The sequence below is a fragment of the Zeus faber genome (genome assembly GCF_960531495.2).
Source record: "Zeus faber genome assembly, chromosome: 2".
NCBI classification, from domain to species: domain Eukaryota; kingdom Metazoa; phylum Chordata; class Actinopteri; order Zeiformes; family Zeidae; genus Zeus; species Zeus faber.
Genome location: NC_137189.1, coordinates 46796243 through 46823175, shown reverse-complemented (window position 1 = coordinate 46823175; position 26933 = coordinate 46796243). Strand labels below are relative to the sequence as shown.

General features: G+C 43.1%; 1 protein-coding gene across 1 annotated transcript; it reads right to left on the bottom strand.

The window, feature by feature from the left end:
- Positions 1 to 1358: 1358 nt before the first annotated feature.
- LOC307245980 (uncharacterized protein C14orf132) lies at positions 1359 to 26933 on the bottom strand (the record flags this gene model as incomplete). Its single annotated transcript, XM_080021745.1, has 2 exons — positions 1359 to 1592; positions 26907 to 26933. The coding sequence occupies 2 exons, from the start codon at positions 26931 to 26933 to the stop codon at positions 1359 to 1361; spliced, it is 261 nt and encodes an 86-aa protein (XP_079877871.1).

Sequence of the window (26933 nt, the reverse complement as noted above, 5' to 3'; positions counted from 1 at the left end):
TAAAATAAAATAAAATAAAAGAATTGGGGCTTAATGAGCCAATATTGACTTATTTTATTTTATAAATTAAAAAATTACTTTTTCCATGCCCTTGGAACTTTCACCTCAGTGACATCTCATGACCCTCAGGTTTGGTTCAGTTTTCAAAATGTTCATTTAGAATTTTAGCCTTGTTAAATTCCAGTTTTTGGCCCATTTTTTCCACTTTACTCATTGAAAACTCAACTTGATAATAAATTTGATGTCGATTTCCTTCATCTCACCACTGATAGAGCACACGCTTCCCCACATCCGTTTGTTTTTCCCTCATAACGCCATTTCATATTAAGCCCTTCGGTACGTCCCACTGTGAGGTCACAGAAATGTTCTCCCGGTTTCAGGACTTCAGGAGATTCTTAATAAATTCTAGGCTTCGTGTCCAGATGACCCCTGACCCCATGTGTGTTAATAAATGAATAATAATCATTCATTATTCCAGTATTAATTTTTCAGGACTAATGTGTGAAAACTAGAACAATTTGAAGCACAGAAAAACATCTTTATGTACAGCGGGAACCTGGGAAGAGCAGTTTTCTGCATTATATTCCAGATTCCAGATTGCCACCTGTTGTGTATATAGGCTTTGCACACTGTTTTTTGATTATAAATTGACTTTTCTGTCATGAAATTAGAATTGATGTCGACTCGTTGTTGTAAGATGTTGACACTCAACAAAGATTGTTTAACAGCGGAACGAATCGAATGACCGACTATCTGATGTGTGTGGAGAATACATTTGTTAGAAAGGCCTACGATACACCATCAACAAATAAGCAGCAGTTAGAAACAAGTTGAACCAAAATGAACCTTTACTGGTTTGATAGAACTCCCGCAGAAAGTCCCACTCCTTACCAAAAAAAAAAGAAGCATAAAACGTGCTCATTTCTTTCTCGCGGTCCCACAGTTAAACAGCACTTTGGCGTCGTCCTTAGATACCTCATTTGAAATGCCCCCTTCATAAGTTCATGGGATGACGACTGATGAGAGTCCAGTCGAAGGTTCTTGACTTTGTGACTTCCCTAACTTCAGCCGTCAGTTTAACCATATCACCAATAGTTCTACTTGCTCAGTGCTCAGTTCCCCAGGTGGCCAGGACTTGTATTGCAAGCAGTTTAACATATGTTTTGTTGTTGTTTTAACTATGTGGTAAATGACTAGTGAACGTCAGCTGTTGACTTGTGATATTGAGGTTGACTAGTTGACTAGTCTATGCAACCCCTAGTTCTGTTCTGTTCCTTAAACACTGCGTACATTTTTGCCATCGCTCAAAATCACCCGAAAAAAACAGACGTATAGTTTGAGCCCAGAGTTATTTGCTCTCAGAAGGTGAACGCGTAGACCACTCCTACCACCACAATGTTTCCGATGGTGGCGGTGATGGCGATCCACAGCCAGATGGCGTCCCGGGACATGGACTGTGGCGGCTCCTCTGCGGCGCCATGCGCCGCCATAGCAGCGGCGTGCACGCTGGCCGACGAGTTGAACAGCGAGTGGTCGGTGCTGTAGTCGTCATTCGGGGACGAGTCCATGAACGCACCGGTCATCACCGGGATCTGCAGAAGGACCCACAAAGAGGCTGTTAGTACTGGTATGATGTCGTTGGGACACTCCAGAGAGCACTTTACACTGTTTCCCTATCATAAGGTCACTGTAGATGGCACTTTACAACATTTTCTCTAAGGAAGGGGCACTCTCCAGGGCACTTTACATTGTTTTCTCTATCGTAGTGTCACTCTAGAGGGCAGTTGACACCATTTTCTCTATCATAGGGGCACTCTTGATTAGTGGTTCTCAAAAAAAAAAGGAAAATTAACATAAATTATGTACTGTATGTGCGTCATATGCATTTTCTTTGAACATTATATATAACCAATATTTTCTAACACTTTTATTATTATTTGAGTATCACCACATTACCCCCATTTGAGAAACACTGCTCTTGAAGGCACTTTATAATATTTTCTAATTTGTAGGGTCACTCTAGAGGGCACTCCATACCATTTTCTCTATGGTATGGTCACTCTAGAGGGCACTTTATAATGTTTTCTCTACCGTAGGGGCACTCTAGAAGGCATGTTACACCATTCTTTTCTCATACACCAGTCTTTTCTCTGCTATTATTACTAGTAAGTATAAATTATACTAATACTGCTATTACTTCTATTACTGAAGCAACTGATACTACTACAATGCTACTGTTAGCACAAACACTATGACTAATATGACTTATACTGCTATATACTACATTTGATATGCTATCTAGCAGTGTGATTCCATAATTTCTATTTCATTTTCCCAGACTGTGTCTTTATATGGAAAGACCTAACCTTCCATGGGAACATTTTACGAATCGAATCTCACTGGTCTGAGCCAGGTGAACGTGCTGACGCTCATCTGGGATGATTTCTATTTGTTTCACAATGACCAGACTATTACGGAGCAGATTCCCAGCTGACACCAGTCCACAACGAGTGCAATGGAAATTTGAAGCAGAAATATGAATAGAAAGGACATGAGGTGCATATACAGAATGTAGAGTATTTATGTGATGTGGTATGTCATCTATCTATCTATCTATCTATCTTTATTTAACAATTGCAATACACTGAATATTGAAAAGTACTCCTCTTTCAGTTTGTTTTAGTATTATATGTAAGAGTAAATGGTGGTCTTTATACCATATGTTAACAACATGCAACATTAACATTAGAAAAGCCTAAAGGTCAGCTGTCGGGGCAGATTTCTTCCTGACCTAATTAATTGTGGGCTGTCTGCCATCTCGTTATCCATCTCGTGGCTCCGGTGTTTATCACCTAACGTAGAACCAGTGGCGTCTCAGGGGTGTGCAATGTAAATGGCAACAAAGCTACAAGGTTTAGTATTAACAGCATACATCAACAGCATCTTCCCAGTGACCACGAACCACGGAGCCTCGGAACACATTTTGCATTGTCTATCTCTTTTCTGCCACTTCTGTTTGTGAAGGAGTGTGTTTGGAACTAAATAAGTCAAAATAAAGCTTTACTTACCTGACCTTACTTACTATTATAGCTTATTTATTTAAGCTCCCAGAAACAGTATGTTTATAGCTAATTGTTCTGCTAAACAATAATTCTCATAATTGCTAATCGACTATGATATGTGACATTTGTCTCGTATAACCTCTAGTGGTTCTTAAATACTTCTATTTATTGTGAGATGCTTTGAATAAAAGCATCTGTTGAGTGAGTAAATTCTATATTGAACTTTTATGCAAATACTTTTCTCTTTGAAAAATAAATCTAGTGTTTGATATATTTTACATTTGGATAAGATGAAAAGTTGTTCTTCATGTTTTTGACATAGGAGTTGGGGGCTTAATGTTTCTTACTGTAATCAATTGAAGAACCATAGTAACCATAAGTAAACACTGCAACTTTATTCTGGGAGAACATGTTTCTGGATTCAGTGCACGTGGGCATGTTCACTGGGATTAGCATTAGTCATCTCAGTCAACAGTAGTTTAAATCAAATCAGCAATAAACAGAAACTTCAGCCAAAGGGCATATTATGGTTATTTATTATTGGATATACATGAGGAAAATCATCTCTGCACACAACTCACCATTTTTGGCTTCCAAAATGAGAATCAGCGCAAAATATCTGCACAGGCATACAACCCCTGAACCAGGAATAAACGTATCGTTAAAATACTGCTGTATATTGCCATTTCTGACAGACAACTCTTAGATCTACTACTTTAAAATATTCTTTGTTTATGATGCATCACAGAGAGTAGCGCAGCAGAGCAGCTAGAGCTGGAGGGATTGGCTCCTTAAATAGGCCGGCCTATTATGGGCGTGGAAGCGTGTGGCGCCGTCAAGTTGTCCGACAGAACTAGCTCCGCATGCTACACACCATTTAGATCCAATTGTGACTGTGAGAAGTCTGAGCAAGTCGGGAAGGGAAGGGAAAGAAAATATTGAGCATAGTTAACTATGTTTGTTTCTATGGTGTTGCTATAGTAACAAGAGGCTATAATCAGTTGAGCTAATGGTAGAGTCACAAATCTGACCAAAACAACAGAAGGAGGACTTGCATTTGGTGGACTTTTTTTTGCTGTGTTTCGTGTTCAGTTCTGTACATTACTATACAGAGAAAAGATGATATTTCATTTATTTTGTAAGTACTGAGACATAATCATGACCATTGATTTGTAATACAAATAATATCCCTGTATTCTTACTAATACTATAATATGCATATTTTCACATCTTAAGTGCTTCTAGTTGACTGCTCTTGGTAAAGATACTGTCTTCATTTCATGATAATTATTCAAAATTAAAAGTGACGCTTCTGTACGTCTCTATAATGACAATATTCAGTAATAACACATACATTCAATAATCGTCATTGTTATTCAACAAGCATCATTGTGTTTGTCATAACGGGTGCTTCAGCATTTCAAAAGGTTATTTAGGGTTGGCCTCCAGTTAGTTTTAGTATGTTCGAAATGTGTCCCCTAAACTGTTTGTAGGGATCGGATAACATTCAGCCGCGCAGCGTGTCAACAAGCCTGAACTAAACAAAAAAAAAAAGCACCACACTCACACCCACACAAGTAGCATGGTGAGTCGTGGGTCATGGAGCTGTCCAGTGGAGCTTTTAAAAATGGTTTCCTGGGCAGAAAACAAATGGCTGCGGCGTGCGGCGCCCCGGTGGGCCGGCAGCAACCTCGCAGCTGAGACAGTCGTTAAGAGGCGTCACGAACCCGGGCGGGAAACCCTGGGTTCATCAAACCAGCGCCGCCTCAGTCTCTGTCACATCCCATAGAAATTCCATGGAAAGAGTTTGGGCTCTTCAGGCTTTTCAGGCTTCCTGGAAGGGATGTTTCATCCACAGGAGTGGACTCAATGTGCATTTTCGATGAAATATTCCCAAATGAATGAAATACTTAAAGAGGAAATATATTAATAAATATAAGCCGTTGACACATATGCCACACCTAGAAATTATATACTTAAATATTAATACATTTGTATTAAATATGAATAAATATATATTGCAAGTGTGCAAGTAAAACAGAAACAGTTAGGTATTCAACGACAAACTATAAGACGTAACAACAAAATGACTGGCGATTAACTGCTCATTTCCAAGTAAGATTTCTGTTCTGAAACAATGAAATATGATTTCCTTTAACGTTTCCTTTTTCGTTCCTGGTCAAATATGGTTTTTGTTTCGGTTTGTCGAAGGGTTTCGGAGCCGTATATACACATGATATACTATACCGTATATACAGTGTGTGAATCCAGGTGAAAGCAAAGACCTTTTTTTTTCCTGTAATGAAGAACATGACACAGGAGTAAAACCCTTTCCACATCATTATCATCCTCCCTATCACAGTCTTCCTGGTCCATTCATATCACCACCAGCTGCATTTCCAGCCATTCTCCGCAATGTCACATCTCATCACTGCTCTCTGGGATTTAATCCCTGATGTGGAGGAATAAAAGACCAAGTGGTTTTGGCTGAAAAAAACACGCTGGGATGAAGCTCGTCGCCGGCTCCTCGGGAGGTAATCAGCTCCTCTGAAGGACCAAACGGCGGCAGCTGCTTCCTCCTCCACGGAACACATGAGCACATGGGTCCACGGTTTCCATTCCGTTTTGTCCTCTTATGGCGCAGCGCCGGCAGGATGAGGGTGATCAGGAACAGACTCGTGCGGCTCAGCTGAAATTTAGACTAAAAGGAATGTCACGTATTGTAGGTGACGGCACCAGTTACATTAACTGTGTACTGTTACCCCAAGGGTTTAAAGATGGGCTGAAATTAAAAATCAGTCTTATTTCTCTATGCTGATATATTTTTATTTTATAATTTAATTTCAATAATCAAAATTATATAAATATTATGAATAATATTTTTCAAGTCTACTTGAAAGAAATAATTGTATTAAATATTTGAATTGTTACTAAATTTTATGACAATTTATTCATATTATTATTGATATATTTCTTAAATTGTTATGTCTACTTGAACACAGCGTTCAGACATTCAGACACAATTCAGTGACAATTTTTTACTTGAAAATGGCTGATATTTTGTTTTCTATAGTTTTATCGATAATGAGCCTCCATCACCTACAGAAATACAGGCGGGAAATTAAAAAGGTTCATGTAAAGCAAGCTCAGCCCAGTGGGTGGGCGTGGCGTCCCATTGTGATGCTGTGATCTGATTGGCTGGATCGACTGAGATTGAATGAACTAGGGAACTAAATATAAAATATCAATTTCAACCTTTTAATCAGCATTTTTATTTTTAGTTAAAGATACAGAAGCGTGATGAGTAAAGTTATACGCGATGAAAGAAAATATTGCAATTTCATTTTGGTGCATTTTTTTAACACATTTTGCAGCAGAACCACCCGGGAGGTTCTATATTGTAGCCTTGGAAAATGTACCTCTTTTACAAATTGGCATTCTTAAATGTATGACTTAGAGTGCACAAGGCTGTACAATGACTTGTCGAAAATTAAGCTTGGCTGTCTTCGCTGCCAAAAATTGTCTCAAGAAACCATAAATCTTTCATCCCTGTTTTGCTTCCTGGTATTATATAAATCAGGGTGATGATCTCAAAGTTTTCTCAAAGTTCTTCATGTCTACTCAACAGACAAATACCGGACACCTTCCGAATATTGATTTGGATCTCCAGGGCATGTTCTCACACAATTATCTAAAACTTCTTTGTTGCCTGAAGGCTCAAAAAGAAAATCCTTCTTTAACCTCTGCCCATGTTCACCTCCACCTCTCTGCTGGAGGCCTGAAGGGAGCGGAGCGGGTGAGCGGGTGTGGAATGGCCGCTTAATCTCCTTCCTCAATTATCTCCAGACCAGCTTCCTCACATTGAAGCCTTCAGCACACAGTTCATGCCTGCAGAGGTGGAAAGTTTCTGCATTTTCTCCGAACATTTCCTTCATAGTTCTGATTTTCAGAAGTGTAACCCTGTTTTATACCGCAGCCTCAAACAGGTGCTCGATGCAAGTGATGGGGGACAAATCTACAATCTGCGTTCAGTGCAAAAAACTCAACCTCATTCAAAAAAAAATTTAACTTGAGTTATTATGAGTTATAAAAAAAACAAAAAAAAACTTTTTAATGGTTTTATTGCTAAATGCCCTGTTCAAGTCACTGGTGCCTTGTTGTATTGCTGTGCTGCAGTGTTGTTGCCGGTGTTACACTTCAGCGGGTGACCGGCTGAATTGTGTGATAGTGAAGATGAACAGTTTCAAGAAACTGCTTTCAGAGGAGTGCAGCAACCGAAGAAAGACAACTCTTTTAGAGATTTCCTACATGTGATGTGGGGGTGGTGTGGTTCAAGCAGCCAAGCCTGTCTTGGGTCTAGGTAATTGGGTCCAGGATCAGGGTGGCTGTTCCTCTGTTGCTTATTAGAGCAATCAACGGACAGGTAAAAAAACCCACCCCCCACCACCAAACGCACACAGGAGAGGAGCCCTTGTCCTGACATGTCGTCCATCTACTGCGGGCTTGTTGCATCTTGCCCACTCTCTACATTAACACTGGCACCTTTCAACCCCATCCCCTGCGTCTCTGTATCGGATGGCCCTGACAACACCATTCGGGAGCGTGTGGCAGGCGAAACTCCCACACGCCCCCACATTATTGCACACATTGTTATCTCCTGAAACTGGCAGATTTTTGGAAAGTCTTTCATCTTTGTGGGCACACTAATCTTTTACGTGTGTCGTAAATCCACGGGAAAAAGGCAGATTGTGGTTTGGTCCCTCATTACTTGCATTAAACTCCTGATGGAGGGATGGAAAATACCCTTTCCTATTCCTTTAACAAATGATATAAAAACAAATATTTCCTTTGGATTCACACGTCCAGAAAGAACATTTACAGAACTTCTTTGTTTTTGTCGGCACTCGGCAAATAAAGAGCCTGACTTGGGGCAGAGCCTTTGTGTACTCAGTGTCTTGGATCTCGCTGTTTCCAGCCCTTTGTTCCCGCTGCTTATGGGGCAGGAGAGCACTTTACAACCATCTGTCACAATGTATGAACGTCTTTCCGTCGCTGCCGGCTGCTCCTCAAACAGAGACCCGGTCGGATATCGGTCAGGCGGGGCTCTAAGTGCTCTGCGCGCGCTAAATGATCCTCTGTCCTCCAGCCCAGCGTGGCTCCATCAGGCTGAAATATTGCAGGAGGATGTGGAGACGATACGGGAGAAAGGATGGAGAGGCCCACGGCCGATGTTTGTGCTTTGAGACCGAGTTTGTTTTGTTTTATCCTGTTTGTTGGTCTTTGGTTTTCCTCTTCCTCTGAGCCTTGGATGCTGCGTCTGCCAGTTGGCCTGTAGGAAAGTGCCTGGCTGGCGGGGCGCGCTGTTGAAATTGCAAGTAAAAGGTTTGGTGCATTTGAGAAGGAAAGTCTTCTTGGCAGAGGAAGACGGAGAACTGATGACGGTAATGATGGAATTGCTGTTTGTCATATCAAGGCACTGTAATAGCCTTTACTTCCAAAAGGAGGAATTCATTTATCTGAGCGTCCCTCTTGAGACCAATATTGTAATTACATTTTTGCAGGGGACTGAAAACAGCGGATCTGGTGGATCTGCATTTAAGGATATTCCATATTTTGGACGTGGACATTTTGATTTGTGTGGACGTCGACTGGAGATTCTGACCTCCAAGACCACATCCACTTATTTTAGTATTGAGCTGTTTTGTGTTTGTTTATGGCGCTCCTTGCTGCAATACAGCAGTCATCGCCATATCGCCAATATCAAAATGTGACTTCCAATCCTCCAGGCCAGCGCACCATGAAATAAAACCATTATTCGCTCGGCCTGGGAAAATAGAGCTTTTTGACAATAGGCCTATCGAGCTAGAAAAGCACCTTCTCTTCCGTATGAGCGTTGGTGAGAATCCGCTTTGTTTGTCAGCGGTTGCCATGGGGTCACAAACGCACGTGTTAACCACGCCCCCGTTTTCCATTTCAAGGGGGAGAGCAGGGCGTGGGATTAGTTGGAGGAGGGCCTTTAAGGTTACAGAAGGGGCCGTCAAACTTATTGTCACAAAAGTCACAATATATCATAAAATAGACATCAATCAAGAGCCACCGAGCTGGAATTACTGTTTTAAACTGTGGATGAAACTAGAAGAAAAAAAAAAAAAAAAAAAAAAATTATATTCAAAACCTATTCAAAGTTATTCATACTTGGATTACGCTCAGATTATACATTGCTATATCTTTCTTAAAATATATTCCAAAATAAAGTCTAAAATCCTCCTTTGAGCCCGGTTGGACTGATCGGCCGCACACCCTGTTTCTTTTTTCTTTTTCTGAACAGCTTTAACAATTTCACTCCAGATTACTTGGGAGGAGTGATACATGGCTGATGGATTGGAAGACATGCTTCAAATAATAAATAAGTCCTGTGGTACACCGCCACATCTTCCCGGGAACATTTGCACCTAATGGCTCGTTTTATGTTTCCCAGCGCGGGCAATATTTCCTTATCGATACCGTGACAGCAGCTGAGACGCAGGAGACCTTTGAATCATCTCCAGCTTCTCAAGGACACATTTTGAGGATGTTGCACAATTATTGGATTTCTTCCCCGACGATCTATGGCGACGGCCGTTTCTCGGGTCGCGCGATGAGAGCTTAATCAGCGAGGGCCATCTGACACGATTTTTGAATATTCAACTGAACCGTTGCGGCCCTGTCGCTATCCAAGCCAAGTTTGATTTGGCGGTGTACATTTTAGGACGGGGTCAGACCAGGCATCAGATCTCGTACGCCAGTCGATATGGCATCGGCTTGGACCAAAAGGCTTCAGGTCACGAGAGAAACTGTGTCAGACTCCGTCAAAATGGCCCCAGATAAATGCGATGATATCAATCAGGATAGTTAGGCCTAGATATAAAATACATTTCTGACAGACAACTCAAGTCAAGTTAAGCTTATTTATAAAGCCCGTAATCACAATACAGTCTCAAGGGGCTTCACAAACCCACATTTCACATAAAATCAACGGCATCTCCTCGTCTGAACTCCACCCGGGCAAGGAAAAGCTCCCAGGAAAACCCTTTGGGGTAAAAAGGGAAGAGACGCTGAGAAGGGGCCACAGAAGCAGGAACCCCCCTCTAAGGATGACCGGGCTGCGGTGGATGCCGAGTGGGCAACATTAGTATCTTAGATTTGATTTAAAGCCACCTTCATTTGTTTAGCATCGTGGGAGTTGGGGCGTCGGGGCTCCTCCGCTCATCACTCCCAGCGAGGTGTACAGGAAACATAGGAAATATAAGGGTTATGAGCTTGAATCCCCCCATTGGATAGAAGAGTAGAGCCCAACAGGTGGATGTGGGGGAGGTGGAGGGAGCGTGGCAAAGCAGGAAGCAAAGCAGGTCCGGCGAGAGGGACTGGCCGCTTAAATAGGCCGGCCCATGTGGCGCTGTCGAGTTGTCCGGCAGAACTAGCTCGGCAAGCTACACCTCATAAATATCCAAAAATACGATCAAACTGTGTGTCCCCTTTAAGTGATGCAGTTTGGTAGATAGATCCTCCTACTGGGAGTTTCATGGTTAACTTTTCCCGGGACCTTATTTTCAGGCGAAAGCTCTTGACTGTTAAGCTTGTTATGCTGGATGCCCTAATTTATTTTGTAATGCCATATTCGGTGGCGGTCAAAGGACGACGCCGTATCGTCTGGCGTTTGAGATCTGATGCCGAGGTCCGACCGTGTCCCAAAATGCACACTGCACTCGACGCGGTGATTCAGCCAAGTCGGGGGAGGATTTCCAATGAGGGACGAGCCAGAGGCAGAAGAGTTGGTTCGGTTTTTGAGAAGTTCAAATCATCAAATAATTACTTTGATGGAATGAAAAAGTGAAAATCAGTCCGGTTCACTACGAATTAGGCCAAATGCCTTGGCTTTTCTCCACATTCATTTAATCCTCCGTAATTATTCTCAACTGTCTTGCTCACTCGCCGGCTCTCAGAATCGAAGCGTAAGGAGCTTGTTGTTGCTCGTCGCTGTGCTACTTGCGGTGCATGTGTGACTCGCAGCTCATGGCTTTTGGTTCGTGAACGGAGATTCCGACTGCCTGGCTGCAGTTAGTCACGAACCAAATCGACAAAACGAGCGAACGACTCATTTGCCTGAGTGACTCCAGACTCTTGAGTCATTTCACGGATTTGTTCACTTTTCATCACATTTACATTACATTTAGCAGACGCTTTTATCCAAAGCGACTTACAATTGTTCAAACGCCGATGGACGCAGCCATCAGGAGCAATTAGGGGTTAAGTGTCTTGCTCAAGTACACTACAGCATGCTAGCAGGAGGAGCCTGGGATCCAACCAGCAACCTTTAGATGACTAGACCACCAGCTCTACCTCCTGAGCTACCATCCCGCCATCACTACAGCTATCGATGAACTACCGTAAAATATAAAATATGTATCCTGTGCTGCTAATTGTATTTTGTGTATTTTTATATATTTGGCTATTTCAGTGTTTTGTTTTGTTTTAGTTTTTTTTATTTGAGGGGGTGTTATTTGTTTATATTCTGCTTTTTTTATTTTACTTTTTATTAGATTTTACTACTGTTGTTATTTATTTATTTTTCCTTTTTTTTCTAATTGTATAGAAACGCACCAATCCTCACCACGAAAAATTACCTCATATGACATTGTACTTGGCAGAATAAACTCATTCCATTTCTGATTCTCTGGGGGAATCCTCTTGGCCCTTTACTGCTTAGTCCCCTGGTTACCCACTGGTGTTTCCCCATCACCACCGTTCTAATCACTGTGTCTGGACTTTCCCTCGACTTCCCTTACAATTTTATTAGGACAGAGCCGTCACAGCCGTGTTTAGTTGGATGGTGCATTGACCATTTAGGACCGCAGGATTATTTCGCCAACAAGGTGAAGCTGCAAGACACGAGCCATCCATCAGGCGTGAGAAAGTCGACAGGGCTGTTAATATTCCTACTGTTCACCAGCAGCTGCGACTACAACCAAACTGATGACACTACGACTACCTTTACCACAACTGCATCTCTTGCTGCCTCCATTACTTTGCTGTCCAGTGCAGTGCCACGAACAAAAAAATAAATAAATCCATCGCCATTCCCCAACACATCCCTCTTCTCTTCTACATATTTTCTTCCATTTCCCGGGTGGTACCCACCTGCCACGCTGTAATATATGTGAAAGGCAGCGCTCTGCCCCCGCCGGACGCTGCGGCCGCCGCTCCGGACGTGAGTTACATCGCGATGGGGTGTTTAATGCGACGGCACACTGGCCAGACTGTGATTCTAAGGATTTTGGTTCCGCGGAAAGGGAAGAAAAGAACCAGCTCAGAAGGAGGCTGGCGGAGCAGAGAGAAGAAGAGCTCCACCGGGCTCTCGCCCTCCAACATGAATTTCGAGGTGCTAAAAGCGGCGTGGAAGGGAAAAATCCAAAAAGACAAAATCTGGGAAAGAGTTACAGGGCATGGATTGCAAGATTCAAATGGGTTTCTGTGAGGAACGGATGCGGGAGTAGTTCAGGACGATATCTCTGGACTTACTCCATAAATCGAGTTATGAGCACATTTTAATCTGTAGGAAAGCAGCTTTATTGCAAACTCCAAAAAACCCAAAGACTCATTTAACCTTCGGATGTGGCAGTAAATAGACAGTGCAGTCGCATTTGCTGCATTTTGGACAAATAACTCGAGAAATACTGATTTCTTCACATTAAAAGTGGAATTTTACTAAGCCCAGACTCATCGCGGTCGATTTCTGCGGGGACGGCAAAAAATTAAATGAGAGAACAGTGATTATTTTACGGTCCAAGTTGAAGTTTTGACTTTGACTTTAAACCTTGAGATTAAGAGTCAGTCTCTGAAGAGGGAACGTCTGACACTGTCGTCAATATTTCAAGGCTTAGTGTCTCCTAATGCACATGAGCACTGTTTACTAAATAATTAGAATCCAGTACAACTGTCAAATCTCGGCCTAGTGTGCCCTTGAGCAAGGCAGGTGCAATACAGTAGAACAGTGTGAAGCTTTTCAATGTGTGGTTTAACACGGAAACTGCAAGTGTTAACACAAAGTTGATGGAGATCATGATACTGTCTCAGACAAAATTTCACTTCCCGGGAAAATGATTCTGTTGTTGACTTTGATTGTCGTCTTTCAGTGCGTTCATTCGGTGCAACGTCAAAGATTCAATTATTGTGTCGTCATTTCAGTGTCAGTGACTCGCACAGCATGAAGGAAAAACAATGCATAGTCTGACATACACATAAGCAAAATCACAGACCATAAAGGAAAACATATTTATTTTTATTGATTTAATTGTGTTTTCTCCGGGTATCATCATTTTTTGTTTGTTTGTTTATATATATATATATAAATTTTTTATTTTTATTTTAAATATTATATTTATCTCTTTTTTTACCTAAGTCAGAGCAACAGCTCTTGTATTAGTATTGTAGGTACAGTACAGTCCTTGTGTTGAAGCTATTCTCTCGACACTGGATCACTTGAAAAGATTCTGCTTGCACCCGGCTTGACTAACACTGTTCTAAAAATAAGGTGTATGTTAGAATGAATACTTTAAAAATACTTTCGTCTGCATTTCCAACCGCCACAACTAGGGTTTCATAGCTTTGATCCTCCAGTGGAACTCTCCTCCGATAGGACACTGTCATTTCTCTACAGGGATGAATAAAGTGTTGTTCTATCTATCTGTTCCACTGAAGCTCTCCTGTGTACAGACGGCTGATCCAGACTCTTCGTCCGGCTCCGCCTGCCCTTGGCCTCCTTGTGTCAAACAAGCGCTGATTAGACAAATGTCCTGAGACGAATGGCTGCTGCGCCCCATATCTTGTCCAAGGGGCTGTACGTTCCACAAGCCCCGAAAAAGCCCCGGCAGCAGGAGTGACTGCCCAATTTGTGTGCCTCCTACAGGGACAGACGGCCAGACAGGCAGGCAGACAGGCAGGCAGACAGGCAGGCAGGGGAAGCCTCTTGGAGAGACGGTGGGAGGGGGCAGTGTGGAGGAGGAGGCCACTCGTCAGGTTCCTGGTGAGGATGAGTTCGCCAGAAGCCATCCGACCCGTCGAGGTGTTCCCTTGACTCCCTCTTACTCACTTGATCGCGAGTCACCTTGGATCGCTGTGTTCAATCCCCTCAAATGTTAATGGGCTGGTTTCGATGACTAAAGGATTCCTCAGCGTTCTTGGGCGGCCAACTGCAAAGCTGAGAAGTTTGTTCTTCGACGTTCATGTAAATTCACCTCATTTCTATGTTTGCATGTACAGCCAAGTGTTAAACGTTTGTCCCATTGGACTGCATGTGAGCACAGGGAGGAGCTGCAGCAGAGTCGTAACAGTAAAATGCTGTGTGAGGTTGTTGTTATGCCACAGTTATGGGATGGGAACCAACAGGGTAGTCATGTTAGTAAGGCCTGGGGTGAAAAACAGCGAACCCTATCCCTTTAGCACAGTGCAGTGTAAAAGAGCCATCTCTCCAACTACATTCCAAGGCGTCGTGATGTCCTGAAAGACAAACACATTTTAAATTCCCGATGAAGGAAAAAACTAAAGTGTGTGGAGGAGCCGTGCCGGCGTTTTAAAATGGTACCAACCCATCACGTCATCTTTGTTTAGATTCCGGCACTCGTACGAGGTGACATCGCTGTGTGGGGACGACGACCGGCTATACGACGGGCGTTTTGAGTTTTAAGTCATCTGGCAGTGTTGCATCATGGGATGGGGCCCTCTGTAACGTGACCTCACCAGGGTGGTGAGAGGCCTTGTGATTATATGCGAGTCACTAGGTCGGCAGAAAAACCATGGCGCTGGCACATTGTTTGGCTGCGGGTTAAAGCAGTCATACTACTGTGTTTGCATGTTCTCCACACCGCATGCACATGTGTGTGTGTGTGTGTGTGTGTGTGTGTGTGTGTGTGTGTGTGTGTGTGTGTGTGTGTGTGTGTGTGTGTGTGTGTGTTATCTGGACAAGGACGGACAACGGCCCCAAGGACACACCACGAGCCACCGCCTGTTGTGTCGGATCAACACATTTTTTACGTGTTCAGCTTCTTTCTTCCAGGGTACTGGAGGGAATGTGAAGGTATATGTACCATACGCGTCTACGTCCCTGACCATTAGCTCATCATATTCATCACCACTGATTTGGGAGACAACCAGGGACATCCACAAGACGTCTGAAGCTGTCATTCACTGAAACTAGACTAGAGACTAGAGACAAACTAGATGCTTAAGCTATTTCCAGTGCAGTATATTCGCTTCCCAGCCTGGCATCCATTGATATAGAACAGTATGGCCACCGTCCCCTCACAAATTGACCAAAAGTAGAGCAGCCTCACCTACTCAGCTTCACTACAGCAAAGTTTTCAGCTCCCGATGTTTGAGCCTCCTGGTGCCAAGGGTGAAGCACAGGTATCCGTGAGTCATATTTACTCAGGAGCTCAAGCAGTATTGAGCACTGTCGGTTCTGGTCCATCAAATACGATGGGTACTTAAACCCGGCTCAAAACATTGATCCAAAATGTTCGTCTCACTGGATTGATTGAATTGGCTCATTTAATTCACCCCGACAGCAGTTACTTCTTGGACATATGATGGTTTTTCCGGTCCGAAATATCCACAATTTGGCCAGTCTTTCCACAATTGAGAAAATGTACTTACTGTAATAAGAACCCTTAATCAGCAGTAAGTGGATGCAAGTTTTCACCATTTGGTAAAAAAAATTAAATAAATACCCAACTCCATCAATAAAGTCTTTTGAAAACAGGACCTTGAAGGTTCCTCTATGTCGAGCGCACTGTCTCGAAAGGGACAATTCCTAACATATCCTCCGACACATCCATCAAATCATCATTAGAGGACAATAGGAGGCAAAACAAGAGAGAGAGGGTGGCGTGACGTGAATAATTCAGCACCATCTCAAGACAACAGACTCACCTTTGGCGGCGACTGTCAGTGCGTGTAGGTCAAATGTCAATCACGACTGTTTTTCCCTAAACAGCTGAAGGTGGGTCGTGGGTCCTCAATGGGTTTGACACCTGCTTCACAGAGTCGTTAGCGACCTTCGGGTCATACACTCGCTGTGACTCTCTCGCCAATCATCTGGAAAGATTAAAGCTTAAAGAGAGGCCAGTAGTGAACGAGTAATGAGACCATTAAATCAGGCCGAGAACCATTCGTTAAGGAGCTTCGCGGGGAGGGCACAATCAAGGAAGGAGAATGCATAACGGTCCTTCAAACACGTCCCCCTAAATCACGGCGCAATGAAACACTGGCGTCGGGGCGAAGGTTGAAGTCTTTGCCCTTTAAAAACTCCAAGTCCCCAAAGGGCGTTGTGTCGCTTTGAGTCCTCTTTGTGTGAGGTTGATGCCTCTATTGTTGCGGACTATGAGCTAATGCTGGACAGACACCACGCTAATGCAGAATAAACTGATTTATTGACTGGCAAAGGGACTTCTTGGCCTGCGTGCAGCTGTAAAAGCTGGAGGATCCACAGGGGAGAAAGTGTGATTCACAACTGTTGCTTAGACGCTTAGTGAAAATGTGAACTGTCCGCGAACAAAGATGAACGTCTCCCCCCTGCGCCATTAGCCCACCATTCAATGATAGTTTAAGATTAATGTGACGAAGCTAGTTGAAATGTCTGCTAATGAATTTATCAGAAATTAACATGAAACTTTAGGGTTAAAGGGAACGGAATGGAAGATTCAGCGACACGAGAGAATGCGCAAGATAATCACTGTTTGAATGATGTGACACCGCACCATCCTAAGATATTATATTTAATATCCTTCCAAGCATAATTATAATTGAAATTAACATTTTCAGGATGAAAATCCCTCATTGTTAGCGACAGCTCCAACAAGCGACACTGAATCTCCATTCTGAAAAGTATTATGGAGTTTGGGCTTCTGCACAAACTGGAAGAAACTCAAATCACAGAACAGCGATGGCAGTAAAGTTAAACTGCCCTCTGATCCTCACAAGAAATGATCATTTTCCCATTGAATAAATGAACATGAGCATATGCATTACAGAATCCAGATGGCTTTCTAGAGGAGACAGACAATTCACAGTACTGCTCAGAATGGGCTCTTGGCACGGCGGCTCAGTGGTTAGCGTTGTCGCCTCACAGCAACAAGGTTCTGGGTTTGAAGCCGACTGTGGGCTTTCTGTGTTGAGTTTTCAAGTTAATCCCACTGTTCACGTGGGTTTCCTCCCACCCTAAAAGATATGCATGTGAGGGCAAGACACTTCTGCTGATGCCCTTGACCAAGGCGTTGGCGCTGGACCTGGAGTTGGTCCTCAGGCATCACGCTATGTCTGTCCACCCACTGCGCCTAAATAGTTAGGATGGGTCAAATGCAGAGGACAAATTTCCCTGTTGGGCTCAATGAAGTGATTCTAATTCTGATTCTAAGTGCGAAGAAGACCTCTGGGCCATCACTGGTGGGAAGCCAACCCTCATCCAGGTCGTCTACAGCAAGAGCTGCTTCCAAGAAGCAGTGTTATCCAGGACTGGCGCCACCCAGGTCACCCTCTGTGCAGCCCTCCAACATCGGGTAGGCAGCCTCGTCTCAGCCTAGTCTCTCAAGTATGATACTCACATGAAAAACAAAATGCTTGATATGATGACAATCATATTAGAGGCAGAGGGAAGGACGGATGAAGAATAAATCCCTGTCCAGGGATATGAAGACTGCTAAACAGACTGCTGAGAGGAGGTGGAAATTGGACAGCTAGACATCTAAAGTAGGGGCTCAGAGGTCGCACACCTGTGGGCTCACGGTCACTATGTGTTGTTGTTTGAAAGAATCAACGTTTAGTCTGCCAAAATCTAGCAAAGTAGCCGAGAGTGTCTTTGTTATTGACTGAAAAGGGGTTTTCAGTCAGTCCACATGATAAAACGAGATTAGGTCATTTTATGACTGTTTACTTGACCGTGTCTGAATAAAAGACTGTGGTATATTTTATTTTCTGAGGCTCTTTTACCGATTAAGTTGGTAAAAACGCTGTCCTGCCTTGTGAGACAGCGATAGAGACAGAGAGAGAGAGAGGGAGGGAGAGAGAGGGAGAGAGGCAGAGGGAGAGAGGGAGACAGCCGCTGGCTAAGACGTATGACTCACCCGGTATGAGGACGGCATCCTCCACAATGTGAGGAGGGTGTTTTCATTTGCTGTTTCTCTCCACTTTTAAGCCCAAAAATCCCAGTGAGGAGACTCTGACGCAGCCCCCCCCCCACAGTAATAAACCGATCGCCGCGGCGTCAGACAGGTCATCGCTGTCGCCGTCACAGCGGGTCAATAGTGTTGGTCTAATCTAATATCATTTGTCACTCGGGTTGGTTCCGCTCTGAGTTGTCGACAGAAATGAATGAAAAATGACCAAAGGGAACTTGTCAGTGTTTTCATATTTGTTTTAATTCCTAGCGGCTTAGAGGTTCTAGAGGTTTACATTTTATGGATTACAAACTAATTTGTACAGAAGTTGCTGACACATAAGGTACTTGACCGTATCTTTGATCTTGTGCGCAACATTGCTGCGTTGAAGGAAATCTCTGGTGTAATTTTCAACCAAAACTCAATTTTTTTTTATCACTGGGAGTCAACACAAGGATCGATGCCGTATTAAGAGAATAGCTTCAATGGTGCAAATGCAACCATGGTCTTCAGCACACATGGTTGACTGTGTTGATAGAAAAATAAGGTTTGTGTTAAAAAATACCTTTAAGTTAGAAGTGGCGGTTTAGACCAGAGATGGAGCATCAGAATCCACATTAAGCATCTGTTGATTAAGTGTTTCCTGAAAGTGAAAATAATCTTTCATCAGTTAGGTTCCTCTTTCTTAATAGCCCTTGAAAGGCCATATTCCAACGATCAGCACTAGCAGCCGCCTAAATAGGGACTAAAGTACCTCTTGAGAATGATGGGAATGGTGAGGATGATTGCAAAATCGCAGATAATTAAGTTAAGTGAATTAAGTTGAGTGAATCTGTAACGCGATGAAAAAAACCAAAAAGATGAAACGAACAAAGTGGATAAAGGTTTGAGAATCAGATCAAGGTCCTTTTGTCGTTTCTCCTAAGCACTAGGTATGGGAAACACGTTTTTAATTTCCCTCACAATTACGATGGAGATGGATTTGTCCAATCAGCTCCACACTCGGTCCAGTGCTGAGGACCATCAACACGGCTGTGGGGTCAGAAGCACCACATGCATCAGAGCCAGTAACTTCCTCTGTCCTCAGCATCGCCATGTAATTACACCCACTGATCCAGTCCAGATAATTCATGTGAGCGGCAGAGGTTAACCGAAGCAATTTACTGTGTTTTAAAGCAATTATATGCATATTAAAAGTTCTTTACTGGAGTATGGAATCTCCCATCCACATCTAGGGCTATGCAGTACATGAGTGTTCTACAACTGGTCTTAAAGGACCAGTATACTAGTCAGAACACACATTTCATTTATTATACTTCAAATTGATCCTCATTCCTGCATTTGACCCATCCTATACCTAGGAGCTGTGGGCAGCCGCAGTGCAGCGTCCAGGGACCAACTTCAGCTCTTTTGCCAGTGCCTCGGTCAGGGGCACCTCAAACATACATGTCTTTTAATGGTGGGAGGAAATCGGAGTAACCGGAGAAAACACACACAACCAAAATCCACTCAGAAAGGACCTGGACGGGCGGGGCTCAAACCCAGGACCCTCTTGCTGTGAGGCAACAGTGCTAACCACAACCATGGTAACACTATTTTTTTATTTCAAATGTGTTGACTCTTCACAACAATATGTGTTGGTTGTGTTAATACTGTAGTTTTTAGTGGGACCAGGATATACACTGCGTTCCAAATTATTATGCAAATTGGATTTAAGTGTCATAAACATTACATTTTTTGTTTTCCAATTGAACTCATGGATGGTATTGTGTGTCAGGGCTCTTTGGATCACTGAAATCAATCTCAGACACCTGTGATAATTAGTTTGCCAGGTGAGCTCAATTAAAGGAAAACTACTTAAGAAGGACGTTCCACATTATTAAGCAGCCACAGGTTTCAAGCAATATGGGAAAGAAAAAGGATCTCTCTGCTGCCGAAAAGCCTCAAATAGTGCAACGCCTTGGACAAGGTATGAAAACATTCGATATTTCACAAAAACTTAAGCGTGATCATCGTACTGTGAAGAGATTTGTGGCTGATTCAGAGCACAGACGGCTTGGTGCAGATAAAGGCAGAATGAGGAAGGTTTCTGCCAGACAAATTCATGGGATGAAGAGAGCAGCTGCTAAAATGCCGTTACAAAGCAGCAAAAGGTATTTGAAGCTGCTGGTGCCTCTGGAGTCCAGCCAACCTCAAGGTGTAGGATCCTCCAGAGGCTTGCAGTTGTGCATAAAGCTACTATTGGGCCACCCCCTAACCAACGCTCACAAGCAGAAACGGTTGCAGTGGGCCCCGAAATACATGAAGACTAATTTTCAAACAGTCTTGTTTACTGATAAGTGCCGTGCAACCCTGGATGGTGCAGATGGATGGAGTAGTGAATGGTTGGTGGATGGCCACCATGTCCCAACAAGGCTGCCACGTCAGCAAGGAGATGGCAGAGTCATGTTTTGGGCCGGAATCACGGGGAGAGAGCTGGGAGGCCCTTTTAGGGTCCCTGAAGGCGTGAAAATGACCTGGGAGGCTGTTCTGACATCCTGCAAAGAAATTCAAGCAGAAAATCTCCAAAACCTCACAAGTTCAATGGAGGCAAGAACTGTGAAGGTGATATCAAAGAAGGCTCCTATGTTCACATGTAACTTGGCCTGTCAAGATGTTTTTGATTTAAATAGCTTTTGATTTCAGTAAATATGACTCCTAATGCTGCACATTCAACAAATGACCACTTTCAGTTCTTTACAACCTATAAAATGTTTCGAAACTCTGTTGTGCATAATAATTTGGAACAGTGCATTTTGAGTTTTTTATAAAAATAAAAAAAAATACTGTTATCATTGGGAGGTTTGTTCAATAACATTCAAATTATACCCTAACGGATGATGACTTGAAAATTATGCTGACTGTCATTGACCCCGACTGTCAAATCTGAGAAAAATATCATTTGCATAATAATTTGGAACGCGGTGTAAGTTTGTATTCATAATGTTTGGATTTTCCCAAAATAGAGACAATATACAATATTTTAAATGTAAAAATGTGAAGTATCATCAGGAAAAATGGTCATGTAAAATGTGTGTGCTGACAAGTAAACGATTTTAAAACTCAATTTGACACCAATATGGTCCTTTAAAAACCCACGCAGAGTATTTTAAGACACACTCGACCAAATGGCTCATTAGGGACACCTTGTCTGCGTAGCCACGAAAGGCCAGGCCACTCTCCTCACTCCACCTGCGAGTGGAAGCTGTGACGGTTTGCTGTGGCTCTTGAAGGTAGAGGTTAAAAATAGCATCAAACGACGGCCTCACACGCATAAGGACATCTGGTGAGCGTCCGCTGGGAAGCTGTCAGACAACACAGCAAGACATCCTGCCAAAGAGGACGCCTGGCCAGAGGGGACACAAAAACCCAACACTCAGCATTTAAAACGGATACCACGAAACCTCGCACTGATCTGCTTTCAAGACGTCTACAAAGCCTGCTGGTGCGATGTCTAATCTCCGTATTTTGAGGGCGAGCATTTGGTGGACACGCCACTGTGTGAAATTTGAAAAAGGTTCAAGAGGGCTGTGGCGGACAAAGGGGCGTGGTCAAGCACCGGCTGCGGACGACAGCATGGTTCCCTTTTCCCACGGCCACCAAGCTGCCTCGAATCGGCTCAATCAGCGCCTACGTTGGGCAGGGAGTTTTTATTAATGTTTTGATTGTCTTACAGAGGACGTCGGGGCGCAGGCTCACGAGCAGCCGAGCAGAGGAACACCATTCCTCCTGCGCCAGAGAGGACTATTATTACCCACGATTACCATAAGGCTCCTCAGTGATATATATATTTGTGGCCTGCCTGCCACGGATTGCAATGAACAATAAAACTCTCGCCATGTCGGTGCACCACGGCCAGAAAGACTCCGCCTCCCTCTCTAAACCCTTACCTGTGGGAAGAGACCCCGACAAGGGCTGTTTCTCAAAACAACACTTTGCTTATAATTTAAAGCTGTACGTGATCGTCCAGCTAAACGTCCAAAAACATGACACATCAAGGTTTCTGTGGTTTTCCCATACCATGAATGATTGGAGCCGGTATGACGTAGCATTGATCCTTCAAATTCATAATGTAAAACAAAACAATAAGTCTTGTCCCTACAGCTCATTAACAGCAACTTAATTGATTGCGGGGCGTAGTCCAGATTCCACTGGCCAGAGCCCAGCCCACTTTTTGTGCATTGGTAGTGAGTAGAAACTGAAATTTCTGTGTTTAGTGGCTCTTTAAGTCTTATTTCAATCTCACTAGAACTGCGCATTTAGCATCCAATCAAAGCTACATTTCCATTGTAAATTGATGACATCATAGAAAACAAAACATCTAATGGAAAACTCAGGAAGCATTGGAGTTCCCGACTTTAGATGAGCGGAGAAAAATAAAAATCTCAAGGTGTGGAAAAACAACTTCCATCTCATTCCATGTCAAAAGTAATCGGGCTACACATTCATTTCAATAAAGGTTTCAAAAAAGAAGACCATGACCATTAAGTGAAGAGTCATTTTGGCCAGGGATTACAAGTCATTATAACTTGGCGTCAGATGGAGCAAAGCGTCCCGTGAGAGCGTATTAAAATGTTCAGTGAAGGACGGCCAAACCCCACAAACAAACCCCATTATGGACTCTTGTCTCCTTCCTGTTCCAGACGCGATCTGTGGGCGGCTTCTATTCTTGCAGTCTTTTGGCCATGTTTCTTCTGGTATGTTGTGATGGGAACTGGTGGCAAAGAGCCATTATTACTTAGTACATTCCTCCCCCTCAGCCTGTCAGGTTCCTGGGCTGAGAGTAAAACATGAGTGGGCTCAGCTGAGGAACCTGGACGCCAGTCTAGAAAAGACCAGAGCTGGGGGAAGGATCTACTTCTCTATGGAGCAGAACCCAAGACAAGTGTCCCCAAGACCAGTGTTGAGGAAAGGATGTACTTCTCTATGGACCAGAGCCAAAGACCATTGTTGAGGAAAGGATTTACTTCTCTACGGACCAGAACCCAAGACCAGTGTCCCCAAGACCACTGTTGAGGAAAGGATCTACTTCTCTATGGACCAGAACCCAAGACCAGTGTTTCTGGAAATAATCTACTTCTCTATGGACCACAGCCCAAGACCAGTGTTGGGGAAAGGCCCTACTTGTCTATGGACCAGAACCCAAGACCAGTGTCCCCAAGACCAGTGTTAAGGTTGACGATCTACATCTCTATGGACCAGAACCCAACACCAGTGTTGGGGAAAGGACCTACTTGTCTATTGACCAGAACCAAAGACTAGTCCAAAGAGACTAGTGCAACACTACTCTTTGGACCAGAACCCAAGACCTGTGTTTGGGGAAAGTACACGAACCTAATGTCCAGAACCTGTCTCACTGTCCGGCATAGTTTGAATTTAAGAAAATTAAGACTTAAGACTTCGACCCCCACCCCCAAAGAGGTGAAAACAACAGGTCGTAATATATTACGATATATTTCCTACATTCATGCCTGGAAGAATCTTGTAATATGATTTCAGACACACCTAAAGTGGACCGTACCATTGCGCTGGGCATCGTGCTCCGCACTCGACCCAGCCGAGCAGGAGCAGCAGCTCCGCAGCGGAGGGCGCGGTCCGTAGCTCAGATCAAAGCGATGCCTTTTCCAAACAGAGCGACTGAAAACAGTTTGTTTTTATTGTGGATTTATTCATCTTTTTTACTCCGTTTTCTAATCGAATGAAACAAAAATAGCCCCGTGTGCAGCCGTGCGTAACGGGGACACGTTCTCAGTCACCGTCACCCACCCCCCCCCGATTGTCAATGTATAGTACGTGCTCTGCTGTCCGACAAGCTCCTCGCATGGAATCTGAGGCCAGTGGGGTTAGGGTGGTTCTGCTTCTCTATGGAACAGAAGACCAGACCATGGGCAAGGACCCTGCTTAAAAGCAAAAAGGTCATTCCCATCTGCAAGGCTGAAAAAACCCATTTGTTATTGATGCGTACAGTCTGGCTCTCTCCCCCTTCATCTCTGTCGTCTCTACACTAGTATGCGAGACTACCTGATCAAATAAAGTTTTCAATCAATCAGTCAGTACTCAAAGACGGCCTGAGGTTTGAATGGCCCCACAGCTTCTATAATCTCCAAACCCGCTCGATTGCGACGTGTCAATATTTTATAATGTGAGTTATAATAAACTATCAGGGTGACACTGATTTTTTTAACCTTCTTTCTTTTACTGTTTCTTGGCTACGCCATCCACCATTCAACTGGGTCACCGAAACCACCCCAATTCCGCCTGAGTAAGGATTCTATTTTTATCTTTGTTTCCAGTCAAGTTCCTTCTTTCATTTTTCTTTCCCTTAGGATGGATACAGGTACCTGGGTCAACTAGAGTGGATGTCCGTAAAAAACACACACACACACACACAAAGAAAGCAGATGAATAAATAGATGAATAATTGCTAAAGAGACAAGTTTATATCTATGGTATATTAATTCATCATACTGATCTGTATATGCACTTTGGTGTTGAGAAAAGTGGAATACCAAAGATGTTTGAAAGGAAAAAGGAGCCTCCAGCGCTCTTCCCTCAGGCGCTTATCAGGTGAGCACTAAGCACCGCTCCTCATTATACCTGACTGTCCCCCACGGGGATTAATAATGTGTTATCTAATCTTAATAACACAGCGAGCAGCCTTACTTGAACTCAAAGCTGTATTGTGCAAAAATCCTGTCTCTACCCCCAGCCCGGAAGCGTCAAACTCTCGCCGCCTTGTCCGTCAAATATCACTCTTCCAGCACAGAGCATTATCCAATATATCTTGGAAGGAGGTAAGATATATATATATTTTTTGTCTGTTCAGCAAAAAGGGAGGAAGGGAACATGATGGAACGTCCCTCGCATACAGCAACATATTATTAGGCAACTGAGCCTCAAAGATATTTCGTGCAACCACCTTTAAGGACGACCAACAAGAGCGCAAAACGCTGCCGTCAGCTGACATGGTTCGGAGCGCTCAGCAAACATCTCTTCTTCTACCAATGCAGGGCAGATGAAGGCTATTTTTTTTTTTGCCATGTTTGCTTATTTGATGATAAACTGACTTTTAAAAGTTCGTCTTGATGAACTGGTTGAAATGCTGCGGCTGAAACATGACTTTTTTTTAATCATCGGAATAGAACCTGCTTTCCCAGGTCAAGTCGAAAAGGAATTGTTGAAACTGAATTACTTTCTGTCTTGGACTATGGTGATGTAATATATAGACATGCTGCTGTTACCACCCTCAAGCCCTGAGACGCTAGAGATCACTCTGCTCTTAGATTTGTTACTGGTGATGCCCACAGTACCATCGTTGTCTCTATGAAAAGGTTGATCTGGTCCTCTCTGCGAGACCAGATCAACCCTGGTATATGTTTTATTTGCAAAGCGCTCCTAAAAAAAAATACCAGTTTCCATTCCTTCAGGATTAAACCTCAACGTAGGAGCTCATCAAAACCCGCTGTCAGGACTGGATTACGTTAGATGTTCCGCGGGTCAACTCCGAGCTTGGAAAGACTGCTTTAAAATGTTGTGCTCCGGACTGGTGGAATAACCTACAATGCACTTTAAATACTGATTCCTTGATACCATTGGGACATTTTAAAAATATGATTTACAATGAGATACAAATCTCATTGTTTTATAATGTGATTGTTTTCACTCGGAATTGTTTTAACCGATGTTGATGTGTGTGTTCTTATTGTCTTCTTGACTTATTTTAATATATATTTTTGTTATTTGTGTTTTCTTTTTTTTTCTGCCAAATTTTGATCTCGGCATCGTTGAAAACGGGGGTTCACCCCTCAGTGTATCCCCGAGAACTAATTAAAGCTGAAATGAAATGAAAAATGTATCTCAAGAAGACCAAGAACAAGAAATAGAGTTTGACAAAAAGGCACAAATGAGATTTGCCAAACGATGGAGACGTTACACTGTGAGTAAAGGCTGCTACAGTATCACACTTTGTCAGTGTCTACTGACCAAGGTGGTGCTTGTTAAAACAGCAAGTCGTCTGCAGTTTCAAGATTTTAAAAAAGAACGAAATAATTAATTAATTAATATATACAAATAAACAAACAAATGAATTCATTTAAAAAATTAATAAATGAATGACTAAAAATAAACAAGTACATAAATAAATTAAAATAGACAAACACATTAAAAAAATAATTAATTAATTAATAAAAATAAACAAACAAACAAATAAATAAATTAAAATAATTGGATAAAAAATGTGCACGATAATGAAAAAGAGATAAATAAAAAAAATAGATATAGATATAAAAAAATAGAATAAACGCAAAAAACGATACAAATATATAAATCTAAATCTAAAAAAAACGAAAAAAGGTGGAATGCACGGTCCAGTTCGTTGCACTTCTTATAAACCCCTCGTTTCTTTCATTTTTGCCATATTTACAAATGCTGAACGAACGAGATCCTCGATTCCAACTTCCTCGGACAAACTTTCCCTCCGACTCACGGTGCCCGTCACCCAAAACAACGTCTCCCGCGCCCTCCCCACGCAGCCGCTCCACGCGCCGCAGATCCCTCTCCCCCTTCCCCGCAAGACTTGCCCCCAATCCGGGGGAAAGGGGACGCGGCGAGCCCCTACCTGCGCAGCCATGAAGGAGAGGTCCAT